We start from the raw sequence: 24162 nt of genomic DNA on the forward strand, positions 1-24162 counted from the left end.
CCAACCAAAGATAACACAGCCATAACTGTAGCAAAAGCACTCTGCAACCATTACTTTCCAACGTATGGTATTCCCGCCATAATTAGATCAGATAATGGTACACATTTTGTAAATGCAATCATGACACATTGCTCACAGGCATTGGGTTTTTCACTAAAAAATCACTGCGCATATCATCCACAATCCGCCGGCCTTGTAGAACGTACGAATCAGACAATAAAGAACAGGCTAGCCAAAACTATGGAAGAAACCAAGAGGCCTTGGCCAGATTGTTTATCCTTGGTTAAATTGTGGATGAGAATTACGCCTACAGGAGACACAACAATAACACCTTTTGAGATAGTGCATGGGAGACCTTTTCCACTTCCACAAAACAATAATCCACTGAATCATAGTGAGAGAGAAGTAACTTTAGCAGATTGGATGATGCATATGTTAAAAACGAGAGAAGTTCAGAGTTCCAATAATCTGCCAGAGTGTTCTTCTCCTTTGTCTACACAGAAGCTCCAGCCTGGAGACTGGGTCCTGATCAGAGTCCTGAGGAGAAAGAATTGGAAGTCGCCTCGGTGGGAAGGGCCGTATCAAATACTGCTGACGACACCCACGGCAATAAAAATTGCTGAACGGCCCTCGTGGATCCACCAATCGCACTGTAAGCTGATACGACTGGAAGCCGAGCCAGATCAACCGACGGGGTAGCGGTGGAAGTCCGATACAAAGGGGTCAGTAGCACAATAGGGTGCTGACGTCTCAATCCGGTGAAGAACCCGACTAATCCGCGCCCAACTTTAGAATGGCTCTCTGGCGACTTCTGCTAGTCGCAGGGGTGACTTTGTCACTCCTGTGGCTCCTCTTCCTCTCTCTCTCCTCTACAGGAACTCACAGGACTAAAAGGACCCATGAACACTCCATGGCAGCGACTTGGGAACAGAACTTCTGGTATAAAGCTATGAATTTTACAGCACGACAGAATAATGTCACCAATTGCTATGTGTGCTCACAATTACCTCATCATGTTACACATCAGACCATTTTCACTCCTATAGGACTTAATAAATCAGAAACAATGTGTATATTTGGTGAAAGTACACTCAGAATGCTAAAAATTTCACTGGTAACATGTCATACTGGTTTCCAAATTGTACTATTCATGAGGAAAAATGGCTGGATCCCACTAATTTTTCACAGGCTACGAACACCACATTAGGTGTAGGAATTGCACCATTACGAACTAACATTCCTTTCCCATTGTGTCTCCAACGCACCTGTGGCGATATGTACAGGCATCACTTACCAGGAACACCTAATTACATCCATATAATATCACTTTCCAGTAACTCGTCTGCTATCTTATCATCAGTTCCCTTTGTTGCAGGATTTAACACATCTTGGTGGTTTTCTGAAGATAAATATAGGACTGGAAGAAACATAACAACCTTTAATCTCGGACCAAAAATCTCCACTCCACCCGAAATGATGTGGCAATGTGGAGGACTTCTTTATTGGTATTTGCCATTTGATTGGTGCGGTACTTGTACCTTAGTTCATTTGCAACCTGCTGTAATTGTCATTACTGACCAACAATTGGAGAACAGGACATATATACACACACACCGAATCCAAAGCCGTGAAACTAAAGAAGAACAACAACCTGCTTTCAGTAAACCAAAACGTTTTCTCATGTCTTTAGTTCCTTCATATGGTACATCAAGATTATCCGCAAGTGTAAATAAACTTTGGTTTTCTCTTAATAATCTCACTAACGCACTAATTGACATAACTGATCAGCTAGAAAACGATCCCGAACTTAAGGCTATCAAACAAATGACACTCCAAAACAGAATAGCTTTAGACCTTCTTTTAGCAGCACAAGGAGGAGTTTGTGAAGTTGTTAATGACCATTGTTGTACATACATCCCTGATCACAAAGGCAATTACACTTTAATCAGACAGAAATTGGATGAGATTAAAATAGACATTTTAAGAAACCAAGACAAAGGTATTTTTCCAGGCTGGGATTTTACCTCTTGGTTTACATCTGGTGGTATTTTTCAGACTATTAAAAGATTTGTAGTTATAAGTATATGCATTTTGTTACTATTTTGCATTTTTGCTACCTGCATTTTACCATGTTTGAGATCCATGATTTCTAAAATGATAACTACTTCTATTATTGCTTATGCTGCACTTGAAATGGAAGAACCACAATGTGACTCTAATGATGAGAATGATGATGTTGAAGTGTAGTTTAATGATGTGACAGCAGAAAATGTTTTTACAAGATGTTGTTAACTGAGCTTCACACTTCTTGATCATGATAAACAGGAGGGAATGTTAGAGTTGAATTTGTAAATACATTTATCATAATCAAGCCCGAGGGCATTAATTGATTGTATATAGTGTCTTTATATAATAATTTTCATTACATACCCACACACACACATCTTGCTCTTCTAGTCAGTATATTTCCACTCTTACAGCTTAGCACACCCCCTTGTGTAACTCGAGCTATTTCTTATCTTATGCTATGTTTTCGTTTCTGCTTGTGTATAAAATAAACTTCGTATGGGAGCAGTCTTTGTAGCTCGCACTAATGTGTCTTGTTACACTGTGCTGTTACCCTTGCAAGTAAAAAGTTACAGTCTCCGTGTCTTTCTGGTTCGGTGAATATCTTCATATGATATGTGGGAGCTCTCAGCGGAGCTACACTCTGACAAGCTGCATAGTATCAGATTTGTGCAGAAAAAGACAGTTTAAAGTGTCAACATGCAGCTGCAGAGCTGTTAAGAAGCAGCTTAATGTTCACTTCTCTTTAGTGAGGAAATAACAGATCATTGAATCATGATGAGCTGCTCAAAGTTCACTTTATTTTAACTTCATCTGTTTGTTTCCTCTCAAAGTTCCTTTTCTAACACTGATCAATGTTCAGATGAGCCTGATTCAGGAATAAATCTGAATGTTTCTGGTCACAGAGCAGCGTGTGATTATTAGACTGATCTCTGGACACAAACTGTTTTTATCAGCTCAGACTTCTGATCTTATGATGGCAGGTTTTACAACTCTGAAGGATCAGAGGTCACAAGAGAAGTTAATCTGATTACAGTTTAACAGAATGTGAACTTCTTTCCCGTCTTCCTCCTCAACTGAACAAACCTGTTTTACAGCAATAACAGTCTATTATTTAGAAAACTCTGAAACAACTGGTGCCAGTGTTCAAGGTTACCAGTGTGATACATTCACTGAGTCCCTGCTGTCACTAGAATAATCTCAGTACTGTTCTGCAGTCCTGGACTCTCTTTAGACCTCAGTCTGTTCTGCTGATGGAGACACAGAAATATTATAAATTCTCTCTGATGTCTCTGATCTATAAAGTTGTTCAGTTTTCAAGTTACAGGCCTCAGCTGAGTCACATGTCGACGTGTCCTGGGAGACAGGAGACGTCACGTGTGATTACTCAGCAGGGCACAGCCTCCTGGTCTGCAGACACATAGTATTGCTACCATAACCATAGACTGTGTAATATATGACCTTATATGACTTAATATACAGTCTATCACTTTAATACAACCCCTGCTCGCCTCAGTACTCTCCCCTTGTGGTGAAACTAGGAAATTGTGCCTTAGTGACTGGTAAACTGTGGCAACGTCATTTTAAAATGTACCCTTTCTCAGGGAAAAAGGGGAAGTGGGGGTCTCTGATTACAAGGACAAGCTATGGCAGTAAGATTCATAAAATACTTACGTAATTGTGACAATACATTTATAGGTATCACAGACACAAGAGGTAGGCTATTGGATCACATTTTTCACAGTTGTGCAGCTGTTGCTCACTGAATCTGATCTTTTTCACGTTCTAAACTAACCTTACACTTGAGGGGTTAATCAAACTAGTATGGTATATATATATAATAACACAACAGACATCTCAACTGGAGCCTAACAGTTGGAGTCTCAGATCAGGGTGGAGTTTCTCTGTCTACCGTCGTTCACTGTTTATTTCTGTTTAAAGATTCTTTTCTTGGTTCTTTGCTGTCTTAAAATCAGCTCCACTATGCAGATTACAGAGTAAAACAGTCAGATGCTGCAGTTTTCTTAAGTTTTTCTACAGAAACATGTGAACAGCTGCTGCGTTTCAGGAAATAATTTCTACACTAAAGTCTGAACACAGAAAATAAGTAAAACCACATTCTGCTGCAGTTTTCTGCACAAACGGAAACACCGAGAAGTTCTACCGACATTATAACAACATACAAAATACTGATTATAGATGCGTTAACAAAGAACATTCGGACAAATTCAGGACTCTTACCGTCGATGAAACAAAACATCGTCATGTGGCTGTGAGTAGTTCAAGGGCCATCGGGAATTCTTACATTAAATTTGAAATAAGAAAATAGCCTCTATGACAGTTAGACAACATATTCAAACAGGAGCAATGGTTGAACTGAAAGGCTGGAAATCCCCGCCCTGTCTACATTCCTACCACTCATTGTGAAACCACCACAAGAGGACTGTCTCAACGTTATGTAAAGAAAAAGAAAGCATCATACTCTTCATATATATTTGCTGAGACTTTTAAAAAAAGACCTTTGACAATTGCATTCAAAATTACAACAGTTTGCATCAGTGTCTTTGAGGGTTGACAACTTCTAATGAAGTTATGGTCAACCAGGCCCAGGGTGGCTAATCAGGAGGACTGGGGCAATGGAGGCGAGGTTCAGTGTTCACTATTTATCTTTTCTTTCTTTTTTTTTGGGAACGTGTTTACTCTACGGTGTTAAGCTGCTACCACTGTCCCTGGACCGCCTCTGCCTCCACTGGCAGCTCTTCTTTTTATTTTTATTTATTTATTTTTTTACCAACAAATGAGAACGATGAAACGGTTACATTAATTGTCAAATCTATGAATTGTGTGGCATTGTAACATAACATTTTATCTTTTAAATAATAGTATGATGTGACGCCACATAACTGGGAAACTCTGTCTTGTGAACATTAATATTATTTGATAGTGGGAAAAATTACATTCTGATGTTGTAAAGAATAGTTCTGCAGATTTACCCTTTAACTGATGTTCTCATATTTAGGAAATCTAAGTTGTGATGGAACTGTTTCCTTGCAGAGGAAAAAGACATGATAGTGTTATTGAAAAGTTATTAGAAAGTGCACATTTTATGTCATCTTTTAAATTTAATATTGGTATTTTCTTATTTCATTTTTAAGGTTTGAATATCTGAACACTTATTTGAACAGAATACAGATTCTGATATTGTTGAAAAGGATGTGTTTAAAGAATAATGTTGGAGATGTGCACTCATGTAGAAATAAATCCACATTTTGAAGCAACCATTACTTGCACTGAACTGGAAGTATTTTAGAAAAATACACTGAATTACAAGGCTTTACAGAACAGTGCACTATTGTAGACTTAACATGTGAGCTTATTATTACGATTTTAATAATAGGTATTGATCTAAAGTGGGTCAGTCTGAGGCATGAAGCTCCAGGGATGAAAATGAGTCCCACTCTCGCCCTGTGTTCAACCAATAAACTACATGACGTTACAGGAATTAACTTTTTATCTACAATCAAATTTATTTTCTGTTTCTTCTCTAAACCATCTGAAAGTGTCCAGGTTTGTTCAGACAAAGGAGGAGACTTGAAATCCTGAAGTCAAAGAGAAATGAAGTTTTGGAGACAGTTTATTAAGTTACTACAATTTGAATTAGGTTTGAAATCACAGCAGTTTTAATTTAAATATTAAGTTGATGCAATCACCAACTTTACTGTGTGAATTCAGCTCATCAAAAATAATGTTTACAGCCTAGAAGGGTTTGTTGAAATCTGTGAATTACTTTTGTTGATCTCCCCACCATGTATTTAAGTAGATTGCAGGAAGAGATACATTTATTACTGTTACAGACTGCATAAACCACACACCAACAGACTTTGGATCTGAGTTTAAAGGTATTTTACTGTCACGCTAATTCTTACTCATTATAAAAGCAGCTTCTGTCTTCAGTGAAATTCAGTCTTCTCTGACTAACAGCTCAAAGTGTCTGCTGTCAATTATAGAACACATTTGTGCACATTGATGATGCTGAATTCAGAATTTCACGGTTTGCTGTTAAGGTGTCCAGTGTGTCTCACATGTGATGTAAAAAAATAAAGAAAACATTTCCTATAAATTTCTTTGTAATGTCCCAAATATGTATAAATGTTTCAGAATAGAATATATACTTCATTGATCCTTACTAGGAAATTATTTGTAACAGCAGTATTTGACACACAGACAACACACAACAACAACAACAACAACAACACATTAATAGTCTAATAATGATCTAACTAATAGTCATTCATCTAAATAAGTTAGAGAAATATACGAAACATTAAAAATATTTGCACAACATAAACCTCATAAGTTAAAATGTTAATTAATAAGAATTACTGAGAATTGAAAGCCTGATCACAGCTGGTAGGAAAGACTTCCTGCTGCGGTCATATCGACACCAAAGGGGAATTTGTCTGAGGATGAAGGCGCTCTCCCCAAATACAGCCATGGCCATAAGTTTGGACACAGCATGACTTACTATGTCTGTTTTGATGTCTATTACAGAACATAACTAATATTTTTTGACAGCACCAGTTTAATTAGTCAACAAATCAACAAGGGATATAATATTATCAATAAATTCCAACAATTGGAACAACTTTGTTCCCAAAACATAATATTAGAAGAAAATAACAAAAAAATGCAGTACTTTCACAACCGAATTTGGTAAGAATAACAAAATGACACCAAACTCTTTTGATGTTTTTTTTAAAATATGAAACTTAATATAGTTCTCAGGAGTTGTGTACTGTATTGTAAGTGACAATTTTGTGGTATTTTCTAAGATTCACAAGCGTCATGGTACTTGTGTCCAAACTTATTGCCATGGCTGTACTTCCAGACTGTGTCGTGGGTGAGAAGCATTGTTCCTGACAGAGTTCAGTTTCCTGAGCATTCTCACCACAGCCACCTGTTGGGCTAATTCCAGCTCAATACCAGTTGAGGAGTTCACCTTCTTGATCAGCTTATTCAGTCAGTTTCTGTCCCTGGAGCGAGCTCCTCCCCCCAACACATAACCCAAAAGAACTAAGCACCTGCCACCACAGTCTGGTAAAATGAGACACATGGGTGAATAGAAGAGACTTACTGATGTTAAAAGACCTTAACCTTAGCAGGAAGTAAAGTCTGCTTTGGTCCTTCTTGTACACTGCCTCCATGTATCTGGACCAGTCCATCTTATCACCCAGCTGCACTCCCAGGTACCTACAGCTGGAGACAACCTCATGATGGGTTCATAGTTTGTTAAACTGTCTCTTATCCTTGGAGTTATGTTAATACCCAGATATTTAAAACCGCTGATCGCATTTATGAAGGGGTGGGGCATTATTGGTTTTCTTCTCTCACTCTCATTTAGGAGCATAATTGAAGATTTCTCTTTATTCACTTTAAACCCGGAGAAGCTACCAAATTCACTTAACAATCCTAAAAGGGATGGTATTGATTTTCTCAAATCAGAAAGAAACACTATAGTGTCATCTGCAAATAGCGCAACTCGATGTTCCAAGCCCCCTGCCTTAATGCCACATATAGTAGGATGCGTTCTTATAGCTAATGCCAGTGGCTCCATTGCTAATACAAAAAGTAAGGGTGAGAGCGGTGAGCCCTGTCTCGTGCCGGGAAAGTTTGAATGGATGAGATGTCACATAATTTTTACAAACTTCTGCAGTAGAATCAGCAAACAAAATGTCAACCCATTTACAGAAGTAGTCCCCAAATCCAAAACGTCAAAGCACATCTATCAAATATGGCCATTCGATTCTGTCGAAAGCCTTTTCTGCGTCAAGTGACAGAATAGCGATGTCTGAGGACCCTTCATTAGCATGAATTATATTTAACACTCTCCTCACATTATGAAACCCTTGTTGGTTCTTTACAAAACCATTTTGGTCGGCATGTATAATGGATGGCAGGATTCTCTCAAGTCTCATAGATAGGGCTTTCGCTATAATTTTTGCATCGGCATTCATTAGTGAAATTGGTCTATAAGAGCTACATTCATTTTGCGGCTTCCCTGTCTTCAAAATGAGAGTAATTAGAGCGCTTTGTAGTGACGAAGGGAGGTGTCCGCACTCAAAGGCTTCTGCATACATTTCTAATGAAGGGCCTATTAGTTTGTCTTTAAATAATTTATATATGTCAATTGGCAGGCCGTCTGGACCTGCGGCTTTTCCACTTTTCAAACTGTAAATGGCATTACTGATAACTGTAGCATCTATCTGTTCATCCAGCCAAAGCTTTGACTCTTCTGAAATGGTGGGGAATTCTAACCCATTTAGGAAAGTGTTCTGATCAGTGGATTCTGTTGGATAATTTGATTGGTAAAGCGTATTGTAAAATGACACAAATGTTTGATTTATTTCCAACGGGTCAGTTGTAATAACACCTTTTTCATTTCTAATTGCATTTATAGCCTTTTCTGAATTTAGTTTTTTTATTTGCCAGGCGAGCAATCTAGTAGGTTTTTCCCCTTGTTCATAGAAAGATTGTTTGAGTCTTAAAAGGCTATCTTCAGCTTTCTGTATGGAGAGTACTTCATATTTGGCCTTAAGGGCCAGCATTTTTTGTTTAGTTGCTGCCGAATTATCAAGGCTCACCGCTCTCTCCAAGTCTCTAATTTCCAAGTCCAATTCGTTCATTTTTTGTTTGAATTTATTAAATTTAGAGCCAGTGAAACTAATCATCTGACATTTGATATACGCTTTAAAGGCCACCCATCTAGTGGTCGCAGACGTCTGGATCTGTGTTGACAGTAAAATATAGATCAATATGTTCACCCATATATTTGATAAACTCAGAGTTCTTTAACCACCTAGGGTGCAATCGCCATCTATTGGCCCTTCTGTATAATTGGGAACCGCTGCAGAGTAATGAAGTGGGAGAATGGTCTGACAGAGCAGTGCTATCATACTGACATCCTGTTATACTGGGCAGTAGGGATCTAGAAATTAAAAAATAGTCTATACGAGATTGAGTTTTAAAAGATGATGAGAAGCATGAAAATTCTTTTTTCGCTGGGTTTTGCACTCTCCAAGGATCACAGAGATTCAGTTCATCTATGAAATGTAGTATCTTTTTCCTGCTGTGGGAGTGTGAAGTATCCACCCCCGAGGACCGATCAAGTTTTGGGTCAAGAGTGCAATTAAAATCCCCTGCTATCATAGCCATGCCCGGGAGGGAGGCAATTAATAGAAATAGGTTTTCAAAAAATGCAGGGTTGTCATCATTGGGGCATATACATTAATTAAGTTAATATTTTCCTGTAAAAGTGTACCTTGTACCACCAAATATCTACCAGCAGTATCTGAAATAGTATTATTTACTTGGAATGGTACAGATTTGTGTATCAGTGTCAGGACCCCTCTCAAGTGTGATGAGAAGCAGGAGGAGAACACCTGACCTGGCCATCTCCTATGTACTTTCACTAGTTCATCTTTGAGTAAATGGGACTCTTGAATAAAGACAATCGAGGAGTCTAGCTGTTTAATCCTTGTGATAACCTGCTTCAATTTAATTAATTTAGCCAGCCCCGTCATGTTCCAAGAAGTAAATTTTAAATCTTTACTTGGGATCATCTTGAATAAATTTTAGATATTAGAATGTACCTTAAAATTGGTTCCTTGGTACATAGATATACCTGTAGCTTTGCAGTGAAGCACCATAAGTGCGATAAAGCAACCCTATACCGTGAGTGTTACAAGAAGGCACAAAAAGAACACAACAAATAACAAAATGCTGCCAAATCCCAAATCCCAAGACACAAAACCCCTTCACTGTATTCCCGGACATTACAGCTACTAACGACCCTCCCCCCTCCCCTACATCCATGGGAATGACCATATGCATAGACAGATCCAGTGCAAATCAAGGGAGCCGTCACCTGAACTACGATCTCCGCACACCTTTACAAACTAAGGCGCAAATGGAAGAAGACAAAACAAAATAAAATAAGTGTGAAACTTATGAGTCTCCCGGCAATAATTCGGTAGTTTCACGAACATAAGAATGAAATGTTGAAACATCTAAGCCTCTCTTACAGTTGTTGGGCCAGTTCAAAAACACGGGTCCTTTAAAAGACAGTAGTTTATAGATAACCAACAAAGGGGTAGACAGGAGTGGCAACATGGGTGAAAATATTAAAGAAAAGATAAAAAAATAAAATAAACAATAAAAAGCACCCACCTCTCACATTTTGTATGGATGTGAACACATTCCTCTTATTCTATTTAACCTTGCAACCAAAAGTAATAGTAATAACGTAAGATTGCGAGGCGGGTAAATTACACTCTGCAAGTGCGGTTTCTTTTAATAGTTCAATGTCTAACCCGTGTCGTTACTCACATGGCCTCAAAGATTGGTGTACGTTAAGAGTCCAGCTCAGGGCTCATCAACGCCACTGTTCTAGATTAACTGGTGATCCGATCAACTGGTGACTCTAGCGTTTCTGAGACAGATGTTTCGTAGGCGTGGCTTTTCAGGACCCCTTACCGACTAACCAGGAAATAAACAATGGAACAACTTCGCTTCTAAAAATGAGATTTCTGCTGTTTTATTCATTTTGGTCCTGACAAAAATATCTGGAAATAAGTTGCGTTCTCATCGTAGGAGTCATGCGCTGTCAGGCAACAAGAAAGGAAACTACGTAACCGCGGTTGGAACTAGTGCAGCTGTGATCACTGTTTACTGTCAAAACCCGTTAAAGCAGCAGACAGGAGACAAGGACACGGTGTGCACGTCTTTTAATAAGTTCAAACCGTGTGGTAAAATATCCTTTAGTGGTAGTTCAGCATCACATGTTGGCTGTTTTATATCCTTTAGTGGTAGTTTAGCGTCTCATTCTGGTTGTTTTATATTCTTTAGTGGTAGTTTAGCCAAAATGCCAAAATGAGACGCTAAACTACCACTAAAGGACATAAAATAAGCAAAATAAGATAAAAAATAACTCATAAAGACAAATGATGTATAACGACCAAAATGTCACACAAAGAGCACAAAATTATGAGAAATGTTGAAAATTAAAAGTACAATTTTGAGAATCACCAAGACAGAGAAGTAAAATAAGTGCTTACACCTGCAGAGCATTAGTTAGTATTTAAACCTTAGATTGGCATTCTATCTAGATACAAATGTACACTAACAATGAACTTACATGTGCATTTTAAAAGTCATTATGAAGATATCAACATACCCACTTCTTAATGTCACTCTCCATGCCAGGCCAGTAACAGCGGCTGATTATAGCGCTGTGTGTTTTCTCCCAGCCACAGTGACCCCCAAAATGGCTTTCATGAAATTCATAAACGATGTCATCTGCCTCTTTGGCAGAGCAAACAACTTTTGCCAGGTGATCAGGCTGAGTTTTTTTCCGCCTACGTATGTAGTACAGTTCACCATCTAGTGTGTGAATGTGAAGCACTTTTAACATGAAATTACAGAGTTTAGAAAGTGTAGTTGACAAACTACAAATCCCTATTATACACCTTACCCTTTACCATGAAGGTTTCAGCTCTTCTTCTGATCACGTATTTGTTTTGCAGTGATGCCTTCAGGGTAACGGTTGTTCATTTTCAGGTCAAGGACCTCTTGTGCCATTTTGGGGTCCATTTTTTAAGAGAGATTTCCCTGTATTGCCCTTTCTTACTATTAGCTACACTAACACCTAACTAACGTAAACTAACCTAAATCCTATGCTATCCTATCTACTAACTTATCTACCTTCACACTTAACTATAAAACTACCTTCACACTTACCTATAGATGCCACAAACGCTTAACAGATACACAGACAGACAAATTACAGAACAGACATACAAAACAGTTACAATCACAAAAAGACAATAACACCAGACTCTCAACACACCTTACCTCAGACACTCTCACTTTCAAACAGCCACTCACTCTGTCACAATCAAACTGCAATCACACTATCAGCCACTCTACAACTACTATAACTCGCTTGATGAAATGCCTGCCTTGTCTAAACTTTCTCCTCACTAAACCCACAAGGTTGTAATGGGTTAACAACCTTATACAGAGAGAGATGTACTCCCCAAATCTCTCCACCTGTGTAGCCAAATTTGGCCACACAGGTGTGCCTGTGCCCAGTTTGAGGTGTGCCCACCTGTGTGCCCAGTTTGAGCAAATTGGTTAACTGTGTGCAAGTGCTACTTGAGCACCTGTCTAATTAAATCATTTGAATTTTTTGATAGTGTCAAATTTTGTTGTGATCAGTATTTACCTCTGTAGGGTTCCATACATGTAGCTACATAAGAATATGTACCTGTGAGAGATACGTTTTGCTTTTATGTGTGATACAATTGTTAATTTTGTTTGTATTTTTTTAATGTCTGGACTTCTGCTTTGTATATTTCTACAGTTGTACAATTTCATTTAGCAGACGCTTTTATCCAAAGTGACATGCATCTGAGAATACATACAACACAAGCAAGGATCTAGTCAGGAGAAAACAACCTGGATAAATGCCATTAAAAAGTTAAAGTGTTTAAATAGGACCTTGGTGTCTGCAGAAGGTGCAGAAGGTAACAGGATTGTTACTTCTTTTTTTTTCAGCAAGTGAAGTACAAAGGTATTCGGTGAAGAAGTGGTTTTTAGTCTTTTTTTAGGACTGGGAGAGATTCTGCAGATGAAACTTACTGTCAAACAATGCGGTGAGATAATCTTATTTGGTCTGTTTTTATTATTTCTCATTTTATTGTTTGCATGTCTTGAATTACGAGATTGTGTTGCTTGTTTGAAACAGCAGCTTCTGAAGGCAGGAATGAGAAATCGTTGGTTAAAATGTGGGTCAGGTGGTTTATATAATTTCGTTGTTTTACTTCAAAGGTGTATAAAAGTAAAACAACGCAGATCCACCAGCTTAATTGCAGTAATCTTTGAAAACAGTAACAGTATTTCACGTGTTGTTTCTGTCTGACCGTCGGACTGAAGCCTCAGACTGTCACCAGTTAATCTGGTGTAGATCGTCACACTCTGCCGCAGCGAAGCGATATTTCCACTCCGTTAGGTGGAAGTCCTCATAAAACCGCGTATTTTATTGGTAGACTGAACAGCCGTGAGTCAAAAAAGAACAATAACGATTTTTGGAGCCAATGTTAAAGCTGACAACAAGAGCATTTCGGAACAGTTTATTGACATCTGTGTGTTTTGAACAGGCATCAACACAGTCACCCATAGGTGAAGAAAATAGAAATCGAAGCTTAAGAATTATCTTTCCCTTAAACATTCAAGCCAACTGCAAACATGTAGCTAAATGGATATATGCATTCCAAAAAAATAATCATTCCACGCAAAGTTTTACATGGAGACATCATTCTATGTATTGCCGGTGTAACGTCTGTCTCGCTAACTGAAAATCACCAGTTGATTGGATCACCAGTTAATCTTGAACACCGCCTGTACGTTTCAGATCCTCGATGAATTTTTCAGTGTCTGTTGGGGAGTTGAACTCGCGTGTCTGTCCGTCTACCGTCACCCGAAGCTTGGCTGGGTACGCCATCTCGTAGCGGACATCCAGGGATCTCAGCTGCTGTTTCACCCCGTCAAAGCGTCTCCTCCGCCGCAGTAACTCTGCAGATAGGTCCGGAAAAAACATGACCTCTTGCTCGCCGTAGAGTACCTTTCGTTTGGACCTGACAGCACGCATTGCTCTGATTTTGTCCTGGAAGTTTAGGAATTTAAAGATGAGGACTCTCGGTCAGGGGGGTCCGGCGCCTTGTGTTCCCGAAGGAATCCCGTGAGCTCTCTCAATGACAGGAGGCAAGGGAAACGCCGCCGGACCCAGAACTTCAGGTAGCCATCTCTCGAGAAAAGCGATTGCATCAGGATTTTCAGCTTTTTCGGGTAGGTTAAACCAACCTGAGGTTTGATCTCCTCGAGTGGTTTTCAAGATCGTCCACCTTGTATGTGAGTTGCTCCACTTGTTTAATGAGCTCGTCGGTCTTGCCTTTCCCCGAGTAAATGGCGTCCTCGACTTTACTGATCCGCGCTTCTGCCTCGTCCATGCGACCAGAAAAGTCTCTCACATCCCTCTTAGCATCATGGATTGCTTTTAGGACACCGTCCAGTTTCGTGGCAAAGTCGTTACTCATCAGGTCCAGTCTTTGAATCACATCCAGGTTTGCGTTCGTATCGGCAGGTTCTGTAGCCGGCTGGGACGACGGGTTAGCATTTTCTGTCGGGCTAGTCATGTTGTTAGCATCCCACTCGTCGTTGTCGACCATGGCAAAGTCCGCTGCGCTTCTACTCTTATTTTTTCTCGACGGCATTATAAACGTGGCATAATTTACAAGCTTGTCGGCGTTGGTTAACTGTTGAGTTCGTGTTTTTTACCAAATAATGAAGGATTTTAGCCGAATTTCACCGGGGGCCCACAAAGACACGTCTACTCAGTTCAGTGGCATGGCCACGCCCCCAGTTTTTCTTTTTTAATAAATTTGCAAAAATTTCTACATTTCTGTTTTTTTTCTGTCAAGATGGGGGTGCTGAGTGTACATTAATGAGAAATAAAATGAACTTTTTTGATTTTGGCAAATGGCTGCAATGACACAGAGAGTGAAAAATTTCAAGGGGTCTGAATACTTTCCATACCCGCTGTATATGTACAAAACATTCCCACAATGTTGAATGATAACAAAGAAAGTTAATATTGGTCTGACAGCGTTATTGCTAAACATTTTTTAAAGTCTTCAAAAGACGTTATTCTACCTTTAACAATGTAGGAACTAAAAAAATTCTCGCTCATGAAAACAGAAATTTCTCAGAATGCTTTTAGAATGAAGGCTCGTTGTAGCATCTGTGTTGAAAAAAAATTAAATTTAAGTTTACTTATCATGAGTGTAGAAAAACAGCCCGATTTCATCTTTGTGACATTCCTGCAATGTCCAGGTGACCTAAGAAGGTTGTAAAATGTGTAATGTGAGGAGTAACGATCAATTGGACTAATGTAGTGGTGTAAAAACTACGAAACCTTTCTCATGCAGTGGACCAGAAGTACAATGTTGTATAAAATAGAAATACAAAAGTAAAAGAAAAGTACTGAAAATTTATACTTAAGTCCAGTCATGAGTAAATGTATTCAGTTACATTCCATCACTGACAGCAGGTTGGGTTCAGGGTGAAAAGAGTCAAATGCTTTATCTGCTGAGAACTTCTGCAGAAAATGGTAAGAATGAGACTTTATTAGTAGAACACATGATTCAGTCACACAATGTCTTATCTGTTCTTGAGAAACAGAAAAAATACAAGTATCTAAATTCACAGAAAGACTATTTATTGTATCAGTGCTTAGAGCTAAACTGAGGTCTGATTAAGTCACTTGAACACTGCTGGTATTTACTGGAACAAGACAAGTAGGGGCTTGACTGAACATGTCATTGATATTAACCCCACTAGTCTGGTTTACATCATATTTATCTGATCATTCCAGTTTGTTCATTCGTTGAGTAGCTGTGCAAGTGTTAGCATGTATATGCTCCTCTTAGGCAGTACTAGGGCTGGGCAAAAAATAGATTTAATCGATTTATCGAATTTGTTGCTAAAAAAGATTTTTATTTTGCAAACTCGAGTTTTTACCCCGCAGTTTTCCGGCATCTTTCGCTTTCCGTCCGCCCATTCCTCGTGGGCTTCCATAGCGCGGTGTGACACAGCCCCCTTCCCCGTGGCAGCGGCAGCATGTAACAGAGAACTCATTCAAAAGAAAGGCACAGCTAACTCAATCATTTGGAACTGGTTCCGCTTTGATGCTTCAGACGAACAACAGACAAAGCCTCGCTGCAAAGTATGTTTAAAACTGGGGGCTGAAAATTTGTAGCGCGAGCTGGAAGTGTGTCCTCTTTTCAGAGAAACGGAATATGGTCACCCAAAATTACAGAGCCTCATTAACTTGCGTCATTAACTTGTTCATTAAATTGTTTACATGCGTTGTTTTATTCTGAGGACAATTACAGCAATAAAGTTACTTTTGACAGTATATCTGATGTCTGCAGTAATTTTTAAGTGCATTGAAAGAAAAAAATCGAAAATCGAATCGAAAATCGAATTTTTCGTTAAAAAATCGGAGATTTTTTTTTTAGACCAAATCGCCCAGCCCTAGGCAGTACTATTAGGAAACACTAAATACACTTTAATTTTGACACGAATGACACTCAGTTATAGTTACACTTCTCATTTCTTCACTACCCATAGTGGAACATCATCCATGTTCCTGACAACATCCTCTAAATGTTGTCACCGAAACATATTAACTTTATAGGAGCATTAGCGGAAATGAACAGTTTCTTTAAAAAAATTATCAGAATTTGTAGGTAATGTTATCCAACGTTGTGAGAACGTTTCTTGCCAGTTAGATGGTTCTCCTTCCTGCTAAAGGGAGATTTTTATTCTCCCATGTGTCTGCAAAGAGATGCTCACATGAAAAACATTTGGATTTGTTGAGTTTTTGTCATAACATAATATTCCAAGAGCTTCATCTTGTTATCTGAAAAGCCTGACATGACTTATGTTATGAACTGGTAGAAAATAAAACTACATGCTGTCTGTGATATGTGGAAAATCAACCCACATGAGGAAAAAGCATATGACAGAGGAGTTTACAGTACACGGACACATTTCCTGTTCCCTTCATACTGTAGGAGTTTTTGGCTCTACTCGAAGCCTCAGAGGTGATTCAATGACTTTGATTTTCTTACATGTCTCTACACGTTGATAGGTGTCACTAACAAAGTACCAAGAACCAAAGTAGAACATTGTGATAGTGAACACTTCACTGAGTACAGATCTCATTCCATAAGAAGGAATTATTTTTATCATAACATACACACAGAACAATAAAAGTTAAGAGAAGATAAACTTCATTGACCCCTCATCTGGGAAACGGACATGTTACAGCAGCTGGATACAGATGAAGCATGAAAGAAGCGAGATAAGAAAACAAAAGTACACTAAGGCTGAAAATAAAGTTATAACAAAGACAATGTACAAGGCATGATGAATTTACATCTGATAGGTACATATATGACATAATGAAAGAATTATGCAATTTCTATTATTGCAGTCAAAATGTCACTGAGAGAAAAGATCAGTGTTAAAAGGTGTAATTACACAAAACATTCATGCATGAAAATTACAATGATGTTTGTATTTTCTGTCTGTTGATCTTTGTTATCTGTAGAAAATCATTTCTTTTATCCCTGCGGTGGTGCTTTAATCCTTCTATTGTTTAACATCCTGCCACACCTATTTGTCCTTGGTTTCCACCATTCTGTTCCCATCAAACACCCCCGCTTACTTCTCATCAGTACACTCTCTATAGTACACTCTAAAGAGATCATTTTTCATCTTCTTGAGTTCTGACAACTTTCATCTCGTGGTTTAATTCACTTCATCTGCAGGACCGCACACACTTACTCAGAATCACCAGAGTTTGCTCTAAAATCAGTGGACACACTGTTAGAGCCCTTTCTGTATATTGTCACCAGCCAATAACCTGCTCCACTGCTCACAGGATCCTACATGACCCCTCACACGCACTAGACTTAGTGTTTGAGTAGCTCCCATCAGGCCGTAGGCTAAGATGTCCACGCTGCAGAACACAAAGGAGGAAATCCACCTTTGTCTCCACAGCAGTCCAGCCTCTGAACTCTGACCACTCCCTGTCCAGACACCACACAATCCCCACAACTACGTGTACATAGCACCTTTGAGTGAAGCACAGAGCACTTTATTGACATGGAGAATCGCTGCAATTTTTACAAATTCTAAATTTAAATTTTAAATTATAGAACTTTGTGTCGGTTTTATTGTCTGATGTTCTGTTTGTTCTTGTCCTGGTTTTTGTTGCTGCTGCTCTTTATGCCGTTTAATTGCCCCTCAGGGATAACTAAAGTGTTTAAATTAAATTGAATTGAACTGAATTATAATAAAATTATGTTCAACCAACAAACTGCACTGAGTTCGAGGAATTGGCTTTTCCAATGATTGGTACCAAAAATATGTAAAGTTTTTAAGTTGATTATTCATAAAAATGAAGTTGTTCTTGTTTTTAAGATTACAAAATAAAAAAGTAAAAAATAAAAAGTTGATCTAGTTCAGTAATTTGACTTCAGAGATGATGAAAAACTGAACTCAAAGCAAATTTCACTAAGTTATTTCAACCAGAATTTAGTTTATGTTGGAGCCAAATTGAGATTTATTTGATCTTCATACATTCTTTCTTTTTATGAGTATTTAGATGTAAATGGGAGAGAGAGAGAGAGTATGTGTGCATGTGTGCCTCTGGGAAAATGTATGGCCATAGGTGGGTTAATCCCCATCTAGAGGAGACCCGAAAGTTTAACTCCACCTGGCTCAGGATGTTGTAAGTGGAGCTCAAGGGGAAGGCTTAAAAACCAGCTGCCACAGCATCTGGGTGTGGCTGAGGAAGGCAAACAGTTTTTTGACCATGTGGCTGCATCAAGGAACTAGGCCTTCATTTAAAAAACTTTTCAGTTTAAAACTTTATTATTTTATTTCAACTTACATTCAATTTATTCATCAACAATAAAACAATAAAACAATAAATGGTCAGTGGGACCAACTGGATTCACTCCTCATCTTTATTTGCATGTTGATGACGCAAACTTGGTTCCGCTAAGAACGCGTGGCTTGTGGCTGCTCAGACGTACTCTTGTACTTCATCATGGTCCAAAAATAACACCAGTATAGTCTATATTTCAAAAAAAATAATTGTCCAAACTCACAATTCTGAACGGATGTATCATCAGTTTATTTACGGTACCTTCAGGAGTTCAACAAAATTAACAAAGAGCAAAGTCTTTCCAACAATCCACCATGACAGGCCATGGTCAAAAACAATTTAGCTCCTGTTTTGCGCCACACCTGTGGCAATTAGTGTGGCCTTTAAATACACAGGTATCCAGGTCACAGTACCACTTGCTGGTTCCCAATTGAAATGGCTCCACGTGTCAAGACACCTGTTAGTCCGTTAGAGTGGTTCGTTTGGACCCAAAAGTTGTTACAATGTTGCTAATTTCAACTGGTTCGGTTCGCATTCACACCAGTGTTTTCGCAGTTGAACCAACTACGATGAATGTGATATCTCCCCCCAGTCGTTTGGCGGCGCTGTTCACAAAAATAAGGTGTTTTAGATGACGTAGGTGAACGCTGTTTGGCGCAGCATGTGAAGAGGGAAAAATCCCGGAAGAAAACAACAGGCTGTGTTTATTCCATGGATCGAGGTTTATTTGTAAACAATGAACTATGCTCTCCTGTTCGTTCTTGTCGCCATATATTCGTATCATTGCTTTATGCAGCAAGCACAAATACTGCTGTTGTTCCAGCATGAAGCTCGCATTCAGTACGAGAACATTACACAGTCGTTTTTGGCACGGAGAAGATGCATTGCAAGACGTTATCGTTATCCCAAAATCCCCTGTGCAGGTTGCTACGGAAGCTCCCATAGACTAAAAAGTCTGCTGCACCATCAAGCCGGTCCAAATGGAGACAGGTTTGTGTTGTCACCAGGAGCGAACCGAGCTGGAGTTCACATAGAAGCGGACCGAGACCACCTCTCGAAGGTGGTCTCGGTCCGGTTCTTTAGTCCGCACCAAAAACATCTGGTCTGCTTTCACACCAGCCCAAACGAACCGTACTTGCTGGTGTTGCGGACTCCAGTCCGCTTTAAGCGGACCAAAAGGCGTATGTGTGAAAGCATCAGTAGTAGTCAAGCAGCAGACTAAAGGGTTTTGCTGAAATTGCTGCTACAGTTTATAATCAACTAATGTGGAAATTTGAGTTTAAATTACCAACAATACTAAGCGAATGCAACATTATTATGTGAAGTCAATCCATCAAAATAATGTTTGCAACTTAAAAAAAAATTATCTAGATCATTAGGTTGAATTTTTTTTTTTATCTTGCAGCCACATATTTCTTTAAGTGGTGGGAACACGTTTATTGAAATCATAGACTGTATATATAGTGGAAGTAGCATCTGGCTCCAGAATTGAAGCCCACCCGGAAGTGTCAAAAACTTGCAATATCACGCCGTCCGCTAGGGTTGGCTCCAAAAAGCTTTTTCTCCATAGACCCCAATTCATTTTTGGAAAAAATAAAATTTGATAGACTGATTTTCTACAGCTCAGGATTTTTTTCCCGTTAGTTTTCATGGTCAAAATGAGAGATCAGGTGGCCGATCTTAAAATAAATCAATACTGAATTTTAAATAAATCATTAAAGTTGGCGGAGCCAGGGGGCGTGGCTATATTTGATAGACAGCAACAGAAGCCTCTGCGGTAAAATGTGGGCGGGATAAGAGAGTCCTCAGCCAATCCTGGCCCTAGTTGCTCTCCGGTCCAGTCTGTTTGATGACGCTTTTTACGTCAGTTGCTCCAAAAAATCCAAAACGGCGACCAGGAAGTAGCAAAATCCGGGCTTCATTTTCTCGCCGTTGAAACCAACGGGTGACGTCACGGTTAGTTTACGCCTGATTGAAAAATTAGAGTGTGGATTTATCAACACACTAATGTTGAAAACTGTGTCAATATGGGAGTTAAAAATTTATAAACTGATATGGTTTAGTGAAGGTCACTAATGATGATTAATTGAGGTTCAGTTCAAAATGTTTTGGTTATCAGAGTGAAAGCAGTTAAAAAATAGTCCAGAAGAGATACTGCAGAGAATCTGAGGAGAGAAAGTTCACCTACAGGTAAAATAGTTAATGTTTAAACATTTAAGTCATGTCAATGTGTGAAAAAAAATCTAACTGCAGCAACTAATGTGACAGTAAAATGTGCCTTCGTTGCTGCTTTAATTGCCATAGTTTGGTAGTTACTTAAATAATTAGGTATTTAATGCATCTGTATGCACATTAATGTCACTGTTGTAAATATCCTGCAGTAAATAAAACAATAAATAAATACATATGCTGTTACAGTGATGTTTAATTTTAGTAAATGATTAAAACTGGACTCCTACAAACAGCTGGAAGCAACAAACTAGACTTCAGTTCCTGTTAATAGTTTTTAGGTCTGTGTTTGTGAACTAAATGCATTTTTTGAATCTGACTGATTCAGTCACGTGGACACTACAGCTGCATTCACTGAACCCTGGACATCAGAGTTTCACTTTATGAGTTCACTGGAGACACCTGCTGGTAAAGATCAGTAAGAGCAGCTTCTGTGGAGTAAATATCATTCGCAGAACTTTGACCTGGACCCATAGACTCCGACATTTGTTGATTTCTTTTCCAGAAACTGTGTCCTAATCATCTCGAGGCGTTCCTCGGCTGTCTGACAGTTTACATTTGCTTCATTTCAGCTGTCTTCCTCTGCAGTTTTGATCTTTTGCCTGTTTGTCAGGAAATTTTCTATTTTCCAGCCTGATTCCTGAGTAATGATTCTGTTTCAGTTTAAACTGAGCGATTATTAAAGTTACACAAACACCTCAGTTATTTACAGCTCAGTCAAAACACTTCAATCCTTCAAAACCGTGAAATGAAGATTTGAACACAGACTTTAATGCTCAGTGTGAAACTGTTTCCCTTCAGGCACAGCTGAGCAGCAAAATCCTGTTTGTTCTGGATCTGGAGCATTAATTTCAACAACGTGACATTTGAACATGTGACTCAGTCAAACTGGGATTCAAACATGATTTTTTTCCCAAATAAAATCTGACATTTTTGTTGAAGAAGAGGCAGAAAATGAAATAACAGAACCACTGCATGTTAAATATTCATTTTCTCTGTGAGGTTAGATTCATTATAAACCTCTGACAATAAATAAATGCAGTTATTTTCACTCCAATTATAAAAACTGCAAGTAAAAATACTTCACAAAGAAACGATGGCAGTGAATTAAACTGTGCAAACTTAGAAAACTGTTAAATCAGACTTTAACCAATTCAGTAATATTAAACAAAATAACACAATACTATATTTTCAAGATACAAAACTGGAGAACTGAAATTACAAAGTCAATGTAGTTAAATAACTAATTAATATTTTACTATTTATCAGAAACATTTGCACAATTAGAGTTTTAAAAATCATTTATGTCCACCGGGGGCGTCTTTCCTCAAATATCATTGTCTGACATTTTCACATATTACAGAAAAATATTTTGTTATTTTTTGTTCAAACTAATGGATAATCCTCCACATGACTCTCATGTTTGCAGTAAAGAATAGTTTGTATTTGTATGTTCTATTCAAAAACCGCAGGACTGATTTTGTTCTGAAAAACACTTCCATTGATTTCTTCAGTTCAGTTAAATGACTCCAGATCTATTTTCACGCTAGTAAAGGACACTGTCATCCAGGAAAAGATGTGAAATTAAAACTTATTGTGTCTGCTGGTCAGGAAGGGATATATTTTGTGAAAATTTAAACAAACAGTGCATAATTTTCACTATCGTTTCAAACCGACTGTCATATTTCTGATGGTCCTTGAACTACTCCGAGTCTTGTGATAGAGATTTAGGACTTGAAAGAACAAAGAACAAAAACGAACTTCTCATGCTTTTTACGTTTATGAGTTCATTAGAGATTTAATTAATTATATCATTACAATAACTGAGTGCAGAGTAAAAAAACACGAGATACACAAACTATGTATTTATGTTCAGAGTGTCAGATTTAAACACTGTATGAATCGCATTGCCACGGAAACCTACCTGTACTCAGCCGGTGATGCAGAAAAAAATGCATAAATATGTTTTTATGTTTGGTCCTGAAGTCCGTTTCCACTGCTGGTACGGAAGCTGAAAGAACACAGATTAGAAAATTCACTGTTTTACTGGTATTTATTACAGAGAACATTCAATTTTAGTTTGAATTGGCCAAAAATTGAAGTGACTTCCTGCATTATGGGATAGTGTCAGACCTACATGCACTTTAATGCAATATCATGTTTAAATATATAAAATTGAACAGCTCTACATGCAGCTATCAGATAGAAAATAGCACAACCTGCACCACTCGTTAGGTACAAGTTTGCAGTTTTTCTCTCCAGATGTGACTTAAGGCAGTTCATTTTCATTATTTTTATAGGTTCCACTGAGGTTTTCTACAACTAAAACATGTAATATTGTACTAATTACTAATATAGATAGATAGATAGATAGATAGATAGATAGATAGATAGATAGATAGATAGATAGATAGATAGATAGATAGATAGATAGATATTCCATTGGGAACATGGAATTGATGTGCAAATTGTGCTGGTCAAAGAAATAACAATAAGCTCTCTAAAATGCTGCTATTTACAATAAGGTGCAAATTTGTGGTGTTTACAATCATATAGTGTTATCAGAGTGCAGAATACAATAAAATAGAGTATTGTAAAGTATAAATATATATTGTCTATGAACACAAGTTTAACAGTTTTCTACCAGTATTCCTGTCTTGCTTTTTATCATCATAAATGTTTGTATTCCTCATTGTTCTTCATTAATACAACCTGATGACTGAAGAAGAGTCATGTGACTTGCTGAATGTCCCTTTCATGTGCACAGAGGTTGAAGCAGAAACTCTGAGTTATAAAACAGAAAGTTGAAACCCACCTTCATGATATCTGCATTTCTGACTGGGGTTTAGTTTTTGTCCAGTCGACTCAAACAACATCTTACAGCAGCTTTTTGAAACTGTGGACCCCTCCATACTCATTTCTCGTCTGGCTCAGCATGTTGGTCTACAGGGCACTGTTCTCCAGTGGTTCAGCTCCTACCTGACGGACAGGACCTTTGCTGCGATGCTTGATGATCACTCATCTCTATCTGTGTTGCTGTCATCTGGGGTACCACAAAGGTCCATCCTTGGACCAGTTCTGTTCTCATTATATATGCTGCTGGAGCAATCATTGCAAAGCATAACCTGTCTTTCCACCTGTATTTTGATGACCTCCAGCTCTATCTGCCTGTGCTCCCCAATGCTGCGTCTCCTCTGGACTCTCTACACAGCTGCCATTCAGACATTAAACTTTGGCTGGCCCAGAACTTTGCACCTCACTGTATTTTCCAGTTCATCACTGAGCATCCC

At 38.5% G+C, this 24162-nt stretch overlaps 1 protein-coding gene across 1 annotated transcript in view; it reads right to left on the reverse strand.

Moving 5' to 3' along the window:
- LOC110946928 (tumor necrosis factor receptor superfamily member 14-like) overlaps nucleotides 1–24162 on the reverse strand; it is a 42614-nt gene that overhangs the window by 14163 nt on the left and 4289 nt on the right. Inside the window, exon 2 of the mRNA XM_051949914.1 lies at nucleotides 22797–22883. Coding sequence (XP_051805874.1) covers nucleotides 22797–22883 — 87 coding nt within the window. The remainder of the gene's footprint in view (nucleotides 1–22796; nucleotides 22884–24162) is intronic.

Source organism: Acanthochromis polyacanthus, chromosome 6 (genome assembly GCF_021347895.1).
Source record: "Acanthochromis polyacanthus isolate Apoly-LR-REF ecotype Palm Island chromosome 6, KAUST_Apoly_ChrSc, whole genome shotgun sequence".
Classification (NCBI taxonomy): Eukaryota; Metazoa; Chordata; class Actinopteri; family Pomacentridae; genus Acanthochromis; species Acanthochromis polyacanthus.